Below are 18,025 nucleotides of genomic sequence, written 5' to 3' on the forward strand. Positions count from 1 at the left end.
CGGGTCCCAGCCGCAGCCTCTTACCTGGCCACCAGGTAGCTCGCATTTCCGAGCGAGCGAGCGGCCGCGGCGCCCGCACCACCTGTCGCCCGATGCGCGCGCGCGGGCGGGGAGCGAGGCTGGGGGCCATGGCCTGCTAGTGTCCCCTGGGGAGACGCTGCGGAGTTCAGTCTGGGGCAGGACGGGGCAAGGGAAGGAAGGTCCTTCCCCCCGGGAAGAGCGCGGCCGGCAGCAGCATGAAAAAGAGCCCCACGATGCAGGGCACCTTCAGCAAACTCTTCGGGAAGAAGCATGGCAACCCCTCCAGTACGTCCCTCTACGCCACCAACCCGCCCTGGATTTTCACCCAAGAGGCCCCAGAAACGGGGACCAGGGACTTCGGTGAGTCCGGGGAGGGGAGGGAGGACGAGGAAGAACGCCGGGTGGCGCCTCTTCCCTCCCGGCTCTGGCGTCACCCGGGCGCTGGGAAGGCGGGCAAGGGCAGGGACACGTTGGAACCTGCGGACCGGCCGAGCTGATGCTGGGAACGGGGAGGAGGCGCCACAGGCTTCAGCCAGAGAGGCGCGGGGGACCTCCTCAGGCGAGGCCGGGGAGCCCTGCAGCCCTCGCCTGCCGTCCCCTGCCCCCTTTGCAACCTTCGGTGGGGTTTCTGTTTGCGCGGCCGGCCGGCTGCTGGGTCTCCCACCCCACCGCGCATCCGCATTCTCTCTGAGTCAGAAGTGTTCCTGAGATCTAGACGTCTGTCACGCTTTCCGCTTCCTCAGCCCCGCGGAGAGCCTGCCTCAGGTGCCCTGTGTTTCCCTCTGTTTAGAAGAAAGGCCGGCAACGCCAGCCACGGTTAACAGGTTGCCAGCCTTTTGCACACCGACTTAGTTGAGTTTGGTTTGGTTTGCGAGGGGCGGGGCAGGGGAGGGGGCAGTGCCACAGGCTCTTGCCAGGTGCACTTGGGTCTGGGCTGTCCGTGGTAGGAGATTAAAGAGCCCGAGGTGGGACAGTGGAGAGCAGGGAGCCCTTGGATCAAGGGTGGTGTGTCTTTGCAAACCTCTGGTAACTCCTGGTAATTGGCCTTGCCCCAGGTCTGGCTATGGGTCACCTTATCTCTTCCTCCACCGCTGCCGCCAGCTTGTACGCTCTACAAGGAGGAGAAAACCCAGGGAAATAGGGGACAGGCATTCACGGCTTGTTTGTGGTCCGTGATTCTGGGGTCTGAAGAAGGGAGACAAAGGTGTGTCGTCCCCCCCAACCCAACCCCCACCCCCTGTCACACCCTCATCACCTTTGTGGCCACTATGCTGGGTCACAGGGGATGTCGCAACCTTCGTTAGAGCTGTGGGTTCTCTTTAACACCCATTTTACTACGTTGGAGGCTAGGGCGGCAAGATGTCACCTCTCCCTGACCCAAAGATCTCTCATCAGCAGGCCAAACAAAACTAACACTGTGTCCGACTGCCCTTTGGGGGCCTCTGATGTAAGACAGTCTTTAGGTGCACGATGAAGAAAGGAGGGAGATGCTCCTGAGGGAAGGCAGCTTCACAGTGGAGAGGGAAGGCTGTTCCGGGCAGAGCTTAGGTTGCAGCAAAGGGAAGAGAGCTGGACCCAGGGAGGCGTGTCTTAGGAACTTCAAGACTCCTGGATGACTCTGTGGTGCCTAGCACCTTCTTTGGCCTGAAGGAAGACATCGAGAGCGAAGTCACCCACCCTTTCCTAGGTGCAAACGCTCCTAAAATGTCTGGTGTTGACTCAGTGAGTTTTTGTCTAGCGTGAGATACTATTATTGGCTTTCCGGATGAGGACAGCAAGGAACAGGGAGGTCACAGAACTGGTCCAAGATCTCAAGATTTCAATGGTGGAGCCGCGGTCTTCCCGGAGGGAATGAACAGACGCTTTTTAGTAGACAGCAACTTGTGTAGCTGTCACAAGCAAGCAAGTCGGAGAATTTCCAGTACCATCTTGCTGGCGAGAGAGCCAACATCTGGACCCAACTCTCAGCAGGCTTGCTGGCTTCACTCTGGAGGAAGAGTTCCAGGGGTGAATTGGACCATCTGCCCTAGGAACCAGTTTCCCCACTTCCTCTTGGAGGAACTCACAGCAGCCTCTACACACCCCCTCTCTATTTTCCCCGGATGACTAGACTGTTGCTAGGAATCTGTCCTGGAGAGAGAAGGGGGACAGGGTACGCTGTCAGCTTCTGCCAGTCTAGGCAGGGCAGGAATCTAGGGGGGGCAGCTCCTCCCTGTCCCCGGGGGCAGGGCTGGGCCTTCAGCTGACTCAGCTTAGCTTAGACCCAGTGTCTGCACTGGGCTGGGGTTTGGGGAGGTGGACAGCAGGCTGACTCTCCTATGTTCTGGAGTGTTCCCCGGGGTGCCCACAGGCATGAGAAACCCTCCTCCTTGCTGCATGTGGGATGGACGAGGGAAGCCACTGGTGCCGGTTCTGGATGGCAGTGGAAATGCCAGCCTTACCTGCCTGTCTGTGACAGGGCTAGTTCCCCGGGCGGTGGTGTTTTCTGTTCAGTGGGTATGGCATGGAGACTGCTCAGAACAGTGGTTCTTAACCTTCCCAATGCTGTGACCCCTTAATACAGTTCCTCATGTTGTGGTGACCCCCAACCATAAAACTACTTTGTTGCTACTTCATAGCTGTGATTTTGCTACTGTTATGAATCATACATAAAGATCCTATATGCAAGATATCAGACTGGGGACCCTCAAGGGGTTGCGACCCACAGGTTGAGACTTAGAGTGACTGCCAGAGGTCACGTATATATACGGCAAGCTTTGAGGACAAGGAAAGTGCTTCAGTCAGGAGTTGAGGAGCTGCAAGAGACAAAAGTAGCTGCTGCCCAGCCTTTCCAGAAAGTTCTCCCGTGGTTTCTGAATCACAGTTTGTTACACTCAAGTCAGTGCAGCTTTTTGTTGATTTTGTTGAAATGGGGCCTGCTAGGTTGCCCCCGGGGTGGCCCTGAACTCCTGGACTCCATCGATCTTCCTGTCTCGGCCTCCTAATAGCTGGGACTACACGTGTGTGTCATTGTGCCTGGCTCATTCCCATTCTGAACTTTGCCTGTCCCTGCCTACTTCGTTTCCTTGTCCTCAGGTGGCTGTATTCCAAAGGAAGAGGCCACCCCAAGGTTTCAGAGGGGTGGGGCATTCCAACTCTAAGGCTCCTTAGCCTGTGACCTTCTGCCTGGTTTCCAGTGCTGGGAGACAGGCGGTGGAGGAAGAGGGGTGGGAATCGAAAAGCCATGTCCAGGTATGTGAAGGAATTGAGCCTGCCTGGTGTGTGGCTACAGCCACGTCCCAGGTCCCAGGCTGTTTGCACAAGGGTAGGCTGGGTGCAGATAAAAAAAAAAAAAAAAAAAAAAAAAAATGCAGCACAGGCACGGGTGGGGTGATGGGTAAATTTTTCTAGACCGTGTACGTGGTGATTACAGCCCTACTGAATGCAATCAAAATCCTAATTAAGCCTCTGCCTCCCAAACAAGAGCTTCAAAGGACTGCGAGATTGTCCTTTAAGTACTTGAGAAAACAGATTTGAATCTTTGTAGTCTCTTTTGATAAGAGATGGGGCCACAAAAGTAGCTGCTGGAGCAGCCAGGGACCAAGCGACCCAAGCTTCCTGTTGCTTTGCTTCTCTGGCCTCTTTGCTCAAGCCATGAGTTTCTTATCACCTGCTGATCCTCCCGTGCCAGCACCAGGAAGTGGGGACTCTCCTGCCCAGTTGTACCAACCATGCACAGCGCCTGCCACGAATACAGACTCCTCAGGCCCGGCCAGACATTCCCTGCAAGCCTCCCTTCCCAAGGGTTTCTTTGTAAGACACTCTGAGAATTCTTAGGATTTCCTTCTCCCGCTGGACCTAAACTGTTGGCTTTCTTCAGAGGACCCCTGCAGGGCACACAGCAGGCTGGAAATAAGTGTGTGACTGAACTGTGGCTAGCTCCTCAGCAGCATTCCAGACGATGGCTGCTGGTTCTAGCATCCTTCTCCCCGAGGCTCGCCCCCACCCCAACCCACACACACTTCGCATACCAGGCCAGGCTAAAGGGTAGCCAGCCCTGACCCTCCCAGAGCTGGGTGCCTGTGTCCAGCCAAGGCTGGGCTATCACCGGCTTCTAGAAAGCTTTGCTGGGGTGTGAAGGAGACTTGTTTACACTCCTGTCACTCACACCACTGGAGATGTGCTGATAGAGATGGGCTGTGATTTCCTGCTGTCTTGGTGCCCTCCACTACCACCACCACCACCACCACCACCACCACCACACACACACACACACACACACACACACACACCAGACATACGCATGCATGCGCTCTCTGTCTCTCTCGCCCTCAGTGTGGCCCCTTTATGGAAGTACCTCTTTATGTCATAGCTAACTCCAGAGATCAGGCCCCTCCCTGACCCTGCAGACAGCTGCAGCCCCTAAGTTAATAAAGATCATATCGGGTTTTTTCTGTCTTCTGAGGGGTCAGCGACAGAACCCCAAGGCTGACTCAACGGGAGGCAAGCGCTCTCCCATAGACCCCATTGCTAACCCGGATGGTGGCTAACAGTGCCCATCACCAGAGCTGGTAAAACCTGGCCATTCTGTATCTTCCCGAATCGAGAGTCCTCGGAGTGCTGAGGGGGTACGCATCTTAGCACACCCGACCTCGGGGGCTCCTGTTATGAACAGTTCCCGATTTGACAGGTCTGGAAATGGGAGAGGTTCAGGGTTTCTAGCAAGTTCCCGGGAAGGTCATCCGGCTCTGGGCCCCAAGATGCAAGCCTGCCCTAGAGAGTAAAAGGACTGGCTGCCTTTGCAGTGCCCTGCTGGCGTCCCTTTGAGCTGCTCACCGTTTTTCGCCATCTCCTCTCCTCTGTGCTCCCCTGCCCCACCTCCCTTCCACCCCAGTTGAAACTTCAGTGTCCCCTCTGCCCTTGGACAAAGGCCTCTCTCTGGGTGCTTAGGTCAGACCTGCTAGGGCTTGCTGGCACAAACTGGCCTTTTCAGGTTCCTGTCATGTGAACCTGCTAATTAGCAAGGAAGGGCCTCATTAATGTCATTTGTGGGCTACGTTCACATGGCCGCCCTTTGCTGCTGCCCTGAAGAGCAGCTGCTCTCCCAGGACTGGCAGTCCCACCCAGTGCACAGGCCCCCGCTGGGTGTCTGCAGTGTGGCAGAAGTGGGGAGAGGCACGTTTGCGGGTTCCAGGTCACCCTGGGTCAAGGCCAGAAGTCCCCTGAGTGAAGATCCCCTTCCTCCTCAGCTCCTGAAATCCAGTAGCTCTGTGGCCAGTGCTCCAGAGGTCCTGACAATTTCGGGGTCTCTAGCCCCCCCTTTTTTTTTTACCTGAATGGCTTCACTGCCACGAGCTTGGAAGGCTTCCTACAATGTAGGAGTCATTATCCCCACTTTACAGGCAGAGAAACTGAGTCTGAGAAAGCAGAAGTTCATAGGTATTGTCTAGAGAAATGGACATATGAACCAGGATATACTTCCTAGGTCCTCCCTGTGGGCTCTGTCGACTACAGGACCCTCCCCCCCCCCCAAACTCTGCGTCCTTTCCCTGCTATGCTGGCTGTGACCAGAGGGGTCAGACTGTTGCTGGCTCTGGAGCATTGGCCTCTCTTGTTCGCCAGATGTGGTACTGTGGGCTTATAGTCTCTTCCAGCCTCAGGTTCCTCATCAAAGTGAGACTCTTTTGAGTATTTCCCCTGGGTGGCAAGATGGCCCACCGGGGAAAGGTGATATTTCACTGGTGTTCAGTCCCTGGAACCATGGAAAGGTGGAAGGAGAGAACAGACACCACAAAGTCCTCTGATCTCCATGTACAGACCGTGGTACGCATGTGCCTAAGCACATACACACACTGTACACACACGAACACATTTTTAAATGATTTTTTTTTTTTAAAGAGTTTCTCCCTGCAGGGTACACAAGAGTTTAGAGAAGGGCAAGAGCCTGGAGCGTCGTGCCCTGTGGCTCTGGGTTGAGCTGAGTGGTGGGCGGGGTGGCTTCCCAGCAGACACAAGGCTCAGGCTCAACTGCGAGTACTACAAGATCAAGAATAGTGCCTGCACCAGGCAGGGTAGCTCAAGCCACTGAGTTCTGGGCCAGCCTGGGCTAGAGCAAGACCTTTCCTAAAGAAAAGAAGTACCTAGGTCATAGAATATGCTTAATACGTGCTAATATCAGTAGCTTCATACATGTCAGCCATTAGTTTATTCACTGGTTGGTTGACATTCTAGCTTCTTTGGACAGATCTAGAATTTAGAGAATACGAGCGAAGTCGGTGTCCCAGAATGAGTATCTTGCCCTCCATAACCATGGAGATCCCAGGAAACGAAAAGCATTTTACCAAAAGGCTTTCCACCTGAGCTTTGTGGGAACAGACATACAGAAGATTCCAGGGGCTCCTCCTCCTGGGTGGAAGGGTAGGAAAAAAGGACTCCGAATCCATGAGCAGCTTGGGGTGGGTCCCCAGCTTCCCCCAGGCATTGCCCAGGTAACACACATACACAGAGACACCTGCGTGCCCTACCCAGGGCCAGAGACCCAGATGTAACCCCCTGTTAGGGAGAGGCAGAGAACCCCAGGCGGTGTGAGACACCACATTGCTGTGCTGGAGGCTTGTCCGGGACCCTGTAAACCCTGACACTGCCCAGGGTTTATGGCTCTGGTCCAGCCCCTGCCAACGTGGGCCTCCATCTTCCCGTGTGCCAGGAAGGCAACCCCAAGCATCTGAGCTCACAACGAACCCTGGTGAGACAGTAAGAGGCCACCTACCTCCTGACAGCATCTACTCATGGGCACAGGTGTCGTCTATAGTTTTTAGGTGATGGGACCCAATTCAGGCTCAAAGCCTTAACACTCGGAGGAGAAAGGGGATGGAGAATCAGTGATGATGATATTGATAATGTGCTTGTGATTTCTTTGGGCTTTTAAAAAAAACTTACATCTGATTTAGTGGTATGTCTGGCGTGTGCGTGTGTGTGTATGTGTGTGTGCGTGTTTCCATGTCCTCAGTGCCACTGTGCGAGCAAAGGACAGTTGCAGGATCAGTTCTCTCCTCCCACCGCGTGGGGCCCCAGGATGGATCTCAGGTCATCAGGTTTGGCAGCCAGCGCCTTTACCTGGGGCTGTCTACCCAGCCTTGGTTTGTCTGTGGTTCAGTCAAGACTCACAGCTTGCTCACACTCTCTCAGCTCTTCAGGACACTCCTTCAGGCCCTCTCCCCTTGCCCATTCTGAGGGCAGGACTTGAATCCACGTGTGTGTGCGGGGCAGTCCCAGAGAGCACAACCCCTTCAAGCGGGCAGACAGAGTAAAAGAACGGAGAGGACAGGTCCCAGTCTTCTGACTGAGCCCCGTCACTGTGTGTCAAAGCCCTGTCCGGCCTCCTGCCTTTCCTCGCCTCTCCCCCGCCTTGTCTCTCTCCTAGACTCTACAGGGGCAGCTTTTCAGGAAGGCCCACTCCGATGTGCTTGACTCGGAACCACAAAGTTCAGCTACTTTAAGAGGCAACCCCACAGGGGTGGGCTGCTGACATTCTAGTTAGTTAGTTCTGGTCCCTGACCTTGAGTCTGGGGGAATAAGAAACAATTTGACCTTGAGCTCTTGAAAGATCTGGCTTGCGCTGGCCAGGCAGTCCTCACCTGATGCTGTCCTTCACTTAGCGAGGACTGAGACTTCCGTCCTGGAGGAGGGCCTAGAACAAGCCTGGCCTCTACTCCTTTCCTATTAGCTTTGCCTTGCTGGGCATGGTGATGCACGCCTTTAATCCTAGCACTCAGAAGCAGGTGGTTCTCTTTGAGTTTCAGGTCAGAGCTATATAAGGAGGAGTCTTTCTCTTTCTCACACTCTGTGTGTGTGTGTCTGGGTCTGTGTCTGTTTCTGTATGGATCCTAGGGATCAAACTCAGGTCGTGCGCCTCAGCAGCTGGTACTTTTACCCACTAAGCCATCTCACCAGCCCAAGTGTTTGTTCTGTTTCTGGGACAAGCTCTCAGTGTAGCCCAGGCTAAAAGTCACTGTGGAGCCTGTGCTGGCTTTGAGCTCATAGCATCCTCTTTCCTCACTCTCTCAAGCACCAGGATTTGAGGGGGTGAAGCTGTCACAGACCAACGCCAGCCACAGTGCCCAGGAGTCAAGGCTGGGACATGAAGTCTGTGCGATGGTAAGGACAGAATGCCCACATTCTGTGGCTTGGAACGGACTCTGTTCTGGGCATCTGGTGGTTTGGCCGTCAGCTTCTTCTCTGCTGCACCCTGGCGATGGTCTGTGTCCATAGTCTTCAGACCGGAGCCTGGCACCCCAGACCAGTGATCATGTTCGCTGCCAACTCTCCAGGCAGCACTGGGAACCTCGACCTGGGACAGCGATGCTCTGTTATGTGGGCACACCTGGGGAGGTAGAGAGTCTAGAATGCCCACCCATTGCCGGGTACCCTTGTCACATCCAAATCCTAGATGCTTCTGGAGGGCTTTGGCCATGGTGGAGGAATAGGTGAATCAAGACCCTCCCCGGAGACTCAGTCTCTTTTTTAAAATTACTTTTTGTTTTGTTTTTCGAGACAGGGTTTCTCTGTGTATCCTTGGCTGTCCTGGACTCCCTTTGTAAACCAGGCTGGTCTAGAACTCACAGCAAGCCTCCTGCCTCTGCCTCTGGAGTACTGGGATTTTAAAGGGGTGTGCCATCATGCCCAGCTTAAATTTACATTTTTTTAATCTTAAATTTATATTTGTGTGTGTGTGTGTGTGTGTGTCTGCGTTTATGCATGGAGAGTAGAGGAGGTTTTTCAGGAATCGGTTCTTCCCTCTCATCATGTGGGTCCTGGAGATGGAACTCAAGTGGACGGGCTTGGGAAGCAATGCCCTTCCCCTGGGGAGCCATCTCACCAGCAAAGCTCAGTCTCTCTTGAATACGTTTTGGGGCTTTCTTGCAATTTCCTCCTAAAATGTGAGGAAGAAGAGCAATCCCAGTTGCTTCCAAGCAACAGGCAACAGGATTCTGGTTAACTGGGATTGACTGATTTGTTTTGGACAGAGTATCACTGTGTAGACGTGGCTGGCCTGACCCTTCGGCTGCCTCTGGCTGTAAGCTCTGAGGTTAAAGGCGTGCGCTGCTACGCTGGGCTTCACGTAGTTGGGATCCTGGCCTCCTTCCTCTCTAGCTGGAGGGAGAAGGTCCCTCTTTCCCTTGGGTCTGTTAAATAGGACAACGGGCTGCCGTGCTTATGACCCACAAAGCAGGAGGCCTGTAGACGCAGCGGTGTGAACGTGGGAGGAAGTGGCGAACCCTTATCAGTGGTGTCAAAGGTCACGAGGGAGGCTGGCCGAGAGAGGAACGTGGCGTTTCACAGGTAGACGCGGCCCAGAGCAGGGTGTGGAGGAACCGGAGGGTCTAGCGTGTGTCACCTGCCCTGGGGGGGGGAAGGAACCACCTTTGTTCGGTCCCTCTACGTACCGGCCGCATCTAGACCTCAAAGCTGTTGGATGAGGTTGACACCATCACTTCCGTTGTGCAGACAGGACAACAGGGCTCAGGGAGGGGAAACGGTGCACAGCCAGTGGGATAGCTTGGATTTTTTTTTTTTTAATGTGTTTTATGTTTTTCTGTTGCTCTCTGCAGTCAAGGGTACACTGAAGTAAGATGGGTAGGCACACATGTGCGTCAGGCTCTCAAGCGCACACACATACACACACACACACTGGTGGTGGTAGGTTGGGGCCTGGGAGCGCTTGTACCTAGAGGGGTACAGGAGAGGGCGTGTCGGCCACAGGGGACAGCAGGTGGCTCCTGTGATCTGCTTGTTCCAGAAGCATCAGAGCAAAGCTTTGGCCCAGGCCTTGCCCTGGCTCTCAGGGCAGGTGCTGTGTGGAGGGTCAGAAGAGTGTCTGGGAGGGCGTCAAAAGCCCCGAGGACACGCCCCGGGTCTGTCCCACAATGCTAGCACACCTCCTATCTGTGGGGTCTTACTGGGTTGGAGGGGTGCTGCTGAGTCAAAGCCGGCGACCCCAAGGCCTGGTTTCCTCGCTGGGAGATGCCCGGTCACCTTCTTTGACCCCCCTCTCACTGTCCTGTCCCCCTCTCTGCCCTCTAGACGGGATCTATTATGGAGACAATCGGTTCAACACCGTGAGCGAATCCGGAACGGCCACCCTGAAGGCCCGGCCCAGAGTTCGGCCCCTGCTGACCTTCATTCCCCTGGTGAGTATGCCCGGTGCCCGGGCCTCGAGTCCGCTCCGGGTGGGACACCTCACCTGCCAGAAATGAAGCAGGCCTGCCGCATCAACCTCGCCCGCTGTCTCCTCCCTTCCTTCCTGATGCCAACCCAGGTAGGCTGCGGGGAGGAGGCAGGAAGCCTGGAATTAGGGAGAGGCCCGCAGCAATGGGCTCCAACTCCAAAAAGAGCGGGAGTTATTTTTTACCATCCCTGATGACCACTGGCTTCCTGCCAGGCCCCGGGTGCAGGGGTGACATAGTTGGCATTGCTGCTTTCAAGGTGCTCTGTGCCCACTGCAGGAGATGCTGCCCAACAGAACACTGGCCAGGCAGAAGCAGCCAGTGTTTTTGCAAGGGATGGTCAGGAAGGGCTTCCTGGAAGAGGTGGCACCCCAACTTCCTCATAGGACGCATACACCGGGGAGAAGGGCATTTGAGACAGATTTGTTTGTGTTTATGAAACTACTGGAAACCAAAGACTCTCGTCTTTTGTTCCAAGATAGGATCTTGCTATTCCTGGCTAGACTGAAACATATATATATATATAAACAAATAGCTTAAAGGCCACAATTGGGGATTTTGCTCTTTGATGTGTAAAGGAAACCCCAAAAAACCCTGAGGAGTGATGGCAAGATGGCTCAGTGGGCAAAGGTGCTTGCCCTCAAACCTGAGGACTTAAGTTCAATTCCCCAGAACCCACATAGTGAAAGGAGACCCCGCTCCACCCCCCCCAACAAAGCACACAAGTGTGAGAAAGAACGCTGGCTCAATGGTTCTGCTTAGCACCAGGAGAGTTGCTGGGATCTCTGAGGCTGTTCAGTCAAAATGAAATTCGAGTCTCATGTGTGACGTCAAAGGGCCTCTATTAAAAGTGAAAAAGAAAAATCCCTGGAGGCTCAGGCCTCCAGTCCTAAGCACTTGGGGGTTGGAGGCAGGAGGATCAGGACTCAGTCACAGCCTGGGCCATAAGCCTGGGCTATGTGGGACTGTGTCTGGAAAAGCCTAGAAAACAAAAACTAAAAGAGAAGTAAATGGCCCTGGGTTCATTGCCCAGTACTCCAAAACAAAGCAGAGCTTGTCGGTGCTGCCTTTGGCCCCGACACGGGGGAGATGGAACCAGGTCATCCTTGGCTACATGAGAGCCTGTCTCAAAAACCCAGCCAGCAAACAAATGCCGTGCCTTTCACTTATTTCTGTTTAAAAGTGAGCTCTGACAGGGTCAGGGACCCCCCTCCAGCCTCCTGCATCTTCTTCCACCCACCCATTCTGGGCCTTTCCTGCTGTCCCCACTATCCCCGCCCCAATCTGGGCAAACCCTGGGAAGGTCTGTGGAAGATTCAGGTCAGGTCCAGGCTTGGAGGGCTGCTCAGGCCTGGAGTACTGGGCCTCCTGGGGATGTGGGGATATTCTTTCTGGACAAACCAGGAAGGCCCCACCGTGGAGAACGGGAGAGGAGGCATACCATCAAGCCAACAACTGAAGCCTGTTAGGTCCATGGGTGCTGGGTGCGTCCTGTACAGGGCAGGAACTGGACCCAGAAGGGGACGATGACCACATTCCTTCAGCGCTGGCTAATCGAGGAAAGGCGGGTGGAGCACCTGGCCTGTCCCACCCCCCTGCCATCACAGCTAGAATGGAGTATGTGAGAAGAGAGCCACCCTCCCTCCCAAAGCACTTGCCTGCTGCAATCCCCCACTTCACAGCCCCGGAGGCTTAGTCCTGAGACAGGAAATGATTTGCTTATGGTCCTGCAGAGCTAAGGCCCAAGCCCCCTTCCCCCCCAACAGGCTGCCTTAATTTTCCCTCCATGCCCCACCTGGCAGCTTTGGTCTTCCCCTTCTCGGACCCTTGACAGACTCACTCCCACCCCCTAAATGGCTTCAAAGGGTCTAAAGTGAGTTTTAGCTGAAGACTCTCAGGCCCTACCGAAGCCTGCCTCTGGGGAGCTTTAAATTCAGACCCCCTTGGCCTAATTGCAGCTCTGCTCCTGCTTCAGGTTACCGGGCCTGGAGCAGCTTCCAGCGTCGCTCACCACCTGCTCTGGGAGGTCAATTGAGCAGCTCATTTTCTCCTATCTGATCTCAGACCCCTGCCATAGGCTCTGGGCTTTCTTCCAGTGCCCCAGGTGTGTGTGGGCTCACACACATGTACGGACACAGAAGACACCCCCCCCAGCTGCATGTCAGGGTGGGAGGGACCCTTGGCCTTGCCCCTTCTGCCTGGCACTAAACGTCTGGGGGCATCAGCCCTTCCCTACCGTCCTATCTGCAGAGAGCACCACCAGGCCCAGAGGTGAGGGGTGGGGGGAGCAGAGACTATCACCCGAGAAAACAGGTGACAGGCCCAGCAAGGGTCTTTGGACCATTTTCTGAGTGTTCCCTCATCTTCACTTCCTTTCAAGAGCCAGCCAGGACACAGGGTCAAAAAGCGGTAGCCCTCAGATGTCCTCACTCTAAGAAATACTTTCTCAAGTATCCATAACCAAAGGCCAATCATGAGACCGACCCTTGAGTTCCTTAGAGACTAGGCTGGATATTGGCCATCAAGTACTTGGGATTGGTCATCAAGTACCTGTTCCCAGTCCCAGCCCTGCCTAGGGTTGTGGAGTGATGGAGGGCCAGGCCCTTATTCTCTCCCGGCCTCTGATTCCTTGCCCTGTGGTAGGGCTTACTACTGTGCATGGTCCTCTAGGGTGTCCCCAGCTGTGACTTTCTTAGCTAAGTGAGATCCCAGCTGCTCAGAAGATGGAGGGAGGAGGACGGAGAGTTGATGTGTCTGGGCTACAGGTGGCAGAGTCTTGTTTCAAAATAAAGATAAATAAGAGCCGAGGTGTGGCTCAGCAAGCCCTTGTTGAGCGAGTGACATAGGTTGGGTTCACTCCCCACTGTGGGGCGGGGATGGAGAACACGGAGACCTGGGCCTGTGAGAGAACTGTGGATAAAGGCTCTTGCCGCCCAGCCTTATGGCCGCAGTCAGGGCCCCTGGAGCCCCCATGGTAGGACAGAACTGGCTCTGACCCTCACGTATGTGGGTGGCACTTGCACACAAAATAATAATTGTAATAATAATGTCGTTGACAATCATAAAAAGGAATGCCAGACCCAAGGAACAGAGGTCGGACACACACCTTTTTGGTCCCAGCACTTGAGGCAGAAGCAGGAAGATCTCTGTGAGTTCCAGGACAGCCAGGGCTACATAGAGAGACCCAGTCTCAAAACAAAAAGAGCAGCAGAGGTTGGAGCTGGGTCTCTGCCATGGGCGTTTGGCAGAATAACCTCTCCCCTGTCTCCTAGAGGAGATGGAACCCAGAACTCAAGGCTGAGGCTGCCCAGTGCTTTCAAGAGCTAAACCCCAAGAAGCAGCAGATTGGAAAGCTGTCCTTTCCTCTGGGGTGACCTCTGCTCTGCACCCCATCTGATCCGACCATCCCCAGGCTGATGCTTATGAGAAATTAGAAATGAAATGTCCATGTGGTAAATATGGGCAAACTGGCTGGACAGGTCTGGAGGTGCCCAGGGCGATGAGAGTTCCCTGGGTTGCCCTACCCTCTGAGTCACGCAGGCCTGGCCCTGCCAAGGGGAGGAAATCCCTGGGCTGCAGGAGAGACCTGACTCTTCCAGGCCCCCTCCCTCCTTTAGACCAGGGAGCTCTAACAGCTGAAGGCACCTTCAGCCCTGCCATGAAGCCTACCCCGCCATCTCGGGGGGTCATCCCTAAGCTCAAGGCCTAACCAGGGTAGTGTGTGTTGGACCGATTCGTGTACGTGATGCTGAGTGGCAAGGTTATGGGGTAGGAGGTGCCAGAGGCCTGAAGTGAGAGGAAAGGTGGAGCTTTTCCCCCTTTCCCGCCCACCTGACCCTGTCACTCACAAGAGTCCCAACACAAACCCCCAAAGCCATCTTCACCCTCATCCTTACCTATAAACAGCTACCCCTTGGCTAGCCCCTGGGCTCATGAGCATGCAGCACTGTGGCTGCCTCAGGAGGGCTGAGCAGGAAGAGGAATTAAAAAGTGGACTCGGAATTTAAGCAGACGAGTCTGGAGTCATGTCTGGAAGACAGCAGTGTGGACGTCAAGGACCTGCTCCTTTGGCCCTACTTACTCCTTGCCCTGGAGGGAGAGCTAGAGCTGAGACCTGGGGCAGGGGCCTAGCAGCAGCCAGGCCCTACAGCTCTGACCTCAGGAAGCCAGGCAAGCAAGAGGATGTGGGGAGCCACTGAGATCACTTCCCTTTTTTTAATTTTTTAAAAATAATTAATTTAATTTAATTTTATGTGCATTAGAGTGAAGGTGTCAGATCCCTTGGAATTGGTGTTATAGTCAGTTGTGAGCTGCCATGTGGGTGCTGGGAATTGAACCCAGGTTTTTTGGAAGAGCAGACAGTGCTCCTAACCACTGAGCCATCTCTCCAACCCCATAGGATCACTTTTAGACAAGGGCTCACACGTCCCCAGGCTAAGCTTGAATTCATTGTTGCCAAAGATCACCCTGAGCTTTTAGTAATTAATTAATTTAAGCTCCTTTCTTTCTTACTATTTATTGAGACAGTCCCTTACTATGTTGCCCTGTCTGGTCTGGAATCCTCTGCACAGACCAGACAGGCCTCAGCCTCAGAGATCCTCTGCCTCCCAGTGCTGGAGTTAAAAGTGTTGGCTGCTAAGCGTAGCTTTACATTGGTTTATCACAGTCATTTATTCAGTGTGTATGTGTACTCTCTTGTGCCTTGATGTACGTGTGTGTGGAAGTCAAGGAACGGGTATGAGTTAGTTCTCAGCTGCTGTCATGTGGGTCCTAGGGCTTGAACTCAGGTCATCAGGCTTTGTGGCAGGGATCTTTGCCACTGAGCCGTCTTGCCAGTGCAGCCTTGAGCTCCTGCTCCTCCTGTCTCTACTCTGGGACACTGGGATCACAAGCCTGCGCTACCATGCCTGATTCCTTCAGTGCTGGGACTCAAACCCAGGGCCTTCTGGATGCTAAGTAATCACCCCAAGCGTTCTAACGATTGAGCACAGCCCCGGCTGAACCTGGGGCGTCCTATATGGCACATAAGCACTCTACCAAGGAGGAAATCGCCAGGCCAGTTGAGCAGATTGCTAACATCCCCCGCCTGGAGTCTGATTCAGAGACTAATGCTCTGAAGAACACACAGCTGCTCCCAGGTCTAAGGTCCTGTGTTCAGCCTCCAGCGCTGTCCACCATCCATCCCTCCATGGCCCCCGACAAAACAGTGACAGCTAGCTGGGCTTCACGCAGCTGAGCACCTTGGGTGCCTGGAAAGTTCCTCTGGTGACTCACGCTCTGGTTGGGCTTGCGGGAGGACCCAAGCATACCTGGCTCTTATGGTGGAGGAGGGTCTCTCTGCCCTGTACACCTCTCAGGCAATACTCTAACCCCACCGCCTCCCAGGGCTGGGGCACACACAGGTTCAGGAGGAGGCTGGTGAGGGAGCCTTGGTGAGGAAGGCTTCCAGGCTCCGCAACACTAAGGTGAAGCCACGCATTTGCCTGCTGGCCCAGCCTCTGGGGATCTACCCTTGGGGCTTGGCTGGACTCTTAAGAATCCCAGGCATGAGGATGTGCGTCCCAGGGCAAGAGGAGGTCAGTGGGGTGGGATGGAGAGTTGAGCCCTGCCTCCTTGAGCTCTCTCTGGCAGTGGGGGTGAGCAGCAGACTCTCAGGCAAGGCTCAAGGGTGTGCGTGTGTCTGCCTACTCCCTCTGTTCGTGTTTTCTTCTTTCTTCCCTCCTTCCCTTCCTCCTCTCTCCCATCCTAAAGTGACAGCGAAAAGGACAGGAGAGGATTCCTGGTGACTTGTCCCCGACCGAAGGGTAACACCCATTTCCTCAAATCATCCACGCAGAAGAGTCACAGGCCATGCCCTGGGTGGAACACCTGAATGTTTAGGCTCTTGCTAACCCACAGAGGGGTTTTGTTGTTTTAAACTCTTCTTGGAGGCGTATTTATCCTTATTTCGTGGCATAAGTGTTTTGACTGCATATATGTCTGTGCTGTGTGTGTGTGTGTGATGCCCACAGAGGCCAGAAGAACACTGGATCCCTAAGACTATAGTAACGGGAAGTTGTGAGGTGCCTTGCATATGCCGGGAATCGAACCAGGTCCTCTGGGAGAAGTCGGTGCTCGCTCTCAGCTGCTGAGTCTTCTCTCGAGCCTCCCACAGAGTTTTCATTAGCCTGCTTTTCGGGGCCTGTGGAAATGTCTCATCCTCTGCAGTCTTAACAACCCAAGGCTGGCAGGGGGGGGTGTCACCACTTTACAGAGTACAGATGAGAACACTGAGTCCCCGAGCTTTGACTGACAGATACTGTCTTGCATTTGTGATACTTTATTTGGGTTGTTGTTTTGAAACACAACTTCATGTAGCCTAGGCTGGCCCCTGTGCTCACTGATCCCTCCTGCCTCTACTTCCCAAGTGCTGGCATTACAGGAGTTTGATACTACAGCCAGCTCATATTTTTTTCTTTGTGTGTGTGTGTGTGTTTTGTTTTATCTCAGATTAGTTTCAGACTTGTAACAATCCCCTCACCTCTGCCTTCCAAGCAGAAAGTACAGGTATATGCCACCAGGCAGAATGAGACTACATGTCTGCTTTCTTCTAGCTCAGTTTAGTCTGTAAAGACAGCCTTGCTGTGTTGTCCAGGCTAGACTGGAATCAGCCTGCTATCTCTGCCCCACTCTGCCAGCCAGCTCCGTGAATTCTGAGTATGAGCCAAACACCCTACAAACACAACAACTCTTAAGAATCATGACTGTGTTAGGTGTTTTTTTTTTTTTTTTTTTTTTTTTAATGAATTAAATACAGTCACTTGTTAAGAAAGGAAACCGAGGGGCTGTAAGATGGCTCAGCCTTGGTGGAAAAGCACTTGCCACCAAATCTAATGATTTGATCCCTGCGACTCACATGCTGGAAATAAAGACTTGATTCCCACAGGTTGTCCTCTGATCTCCACAAGCTCACTATAGTGTGTAACCCTCTGTGTGTGTGTGTGTGTGTGTGTGTGTGTGTGTATACACAAACATAATGGAATTAAGAAAGGTAATGGGCATGGTGACTTATGTGTATAATCTGGCATATGGGATACAGAGAGGCAGGAGGATCGGGAGTTCAAGGCCAGCCTCAGCTCCACATGGAGTTGAAGACCAGCCTGAGCTACAAGGGCTCTGGTTTCTTTATTTCTCTTTAAAGGGAGAAAGAGAGAAGGAAGGAAGAAAGTAAGCCTGGGTCTTCCTGCTGCTCTTCACCAGGCTCCCTTGACAGCCCCAACAGAGCGGCTGGGTGACCCGTGTCTTTCGCTGAGCTCAGGCACTGGCCGCAGACCTCTGGGAATGAGTGAGACGGCCCGTGGCCATAGCTTTGGGGTGTTGTCTGGTTGGAGAGACAAGGAAGTGCTGAGGCCCGGTTTCATGACGTTTGTGACTGGCAGAGCCAGGCTGGACTGTGCCCCAGGCGCTGAGTGAGGGTACCTGGCACAGCAGGAGCAGGACAGGGTCCTGCAAGGCTCAGGGGCTCATGGTGCTTTTTGACTGCTGTCCCCTGGAGATGTGAATGGCCACCCCTTAAGTGTGGTACACAGAACCACAGGCTGATTCCCCAAAGGCAGCATCTTGGACAGTCTGCTATGTTACCAGAGCTGGGAGGCCAAGGGTAGAGTGGTGCTGTAGGACACACACACAGACCCACACTGACACACACACAGATGGGCACACACACTGAACACACACACAGACACAGGGACACACACAGGCACACACACACAGACCCAAGCAGATAAGGCCGACAGACACAGACCCAACCAGACAGACGC

At 54.1% G+C, this 18,025-nt stretch overlaps 1 protein-coding gene across 1 annotated transcript in view; it reads left to right on the forward strand.

Moving 5' to 3' along the window:
* Nucleotides 1-8: 8 nt before the first annotated feature.
* The window catches only part of C16H6orf132 (chromosome 16 C6orf132 homolog), a 33,132-nt gene continuing 15,115 nt past the window's right edge, over nt 9-18,025 (forward strand). The window contains exons 1-2 of the mRNA XM_021639996.2: nt 9-381; nt 10,084-10,190. Coding sequence (XP_021495671.1) covers nt 237-381; nt 10,084-10,190 — 252 coding nt within the window. The 5' untranslated portion in view covers nt 9-236. The remainder of the gene's footprint in view (nt 382-10,083; nt 10,191-18,025) is intronic.

The sequence above is a fragment of the Meriones unguiculatus genome, chromosome 16 (assembly GCF_030254825.1).
Source record: "Meriones unguiculatus strain TT.TT164.6M chromosome 16, Bangor_MerUng_6.1, whole genome shotgun sequence".
Taxonomy (NCBI): domain Eukaryota; kingdom Metazoa; phylum Chordata; class Mammalia; order Rodentia; family Muridae; genus Meriones; species Meriones unguiculatus.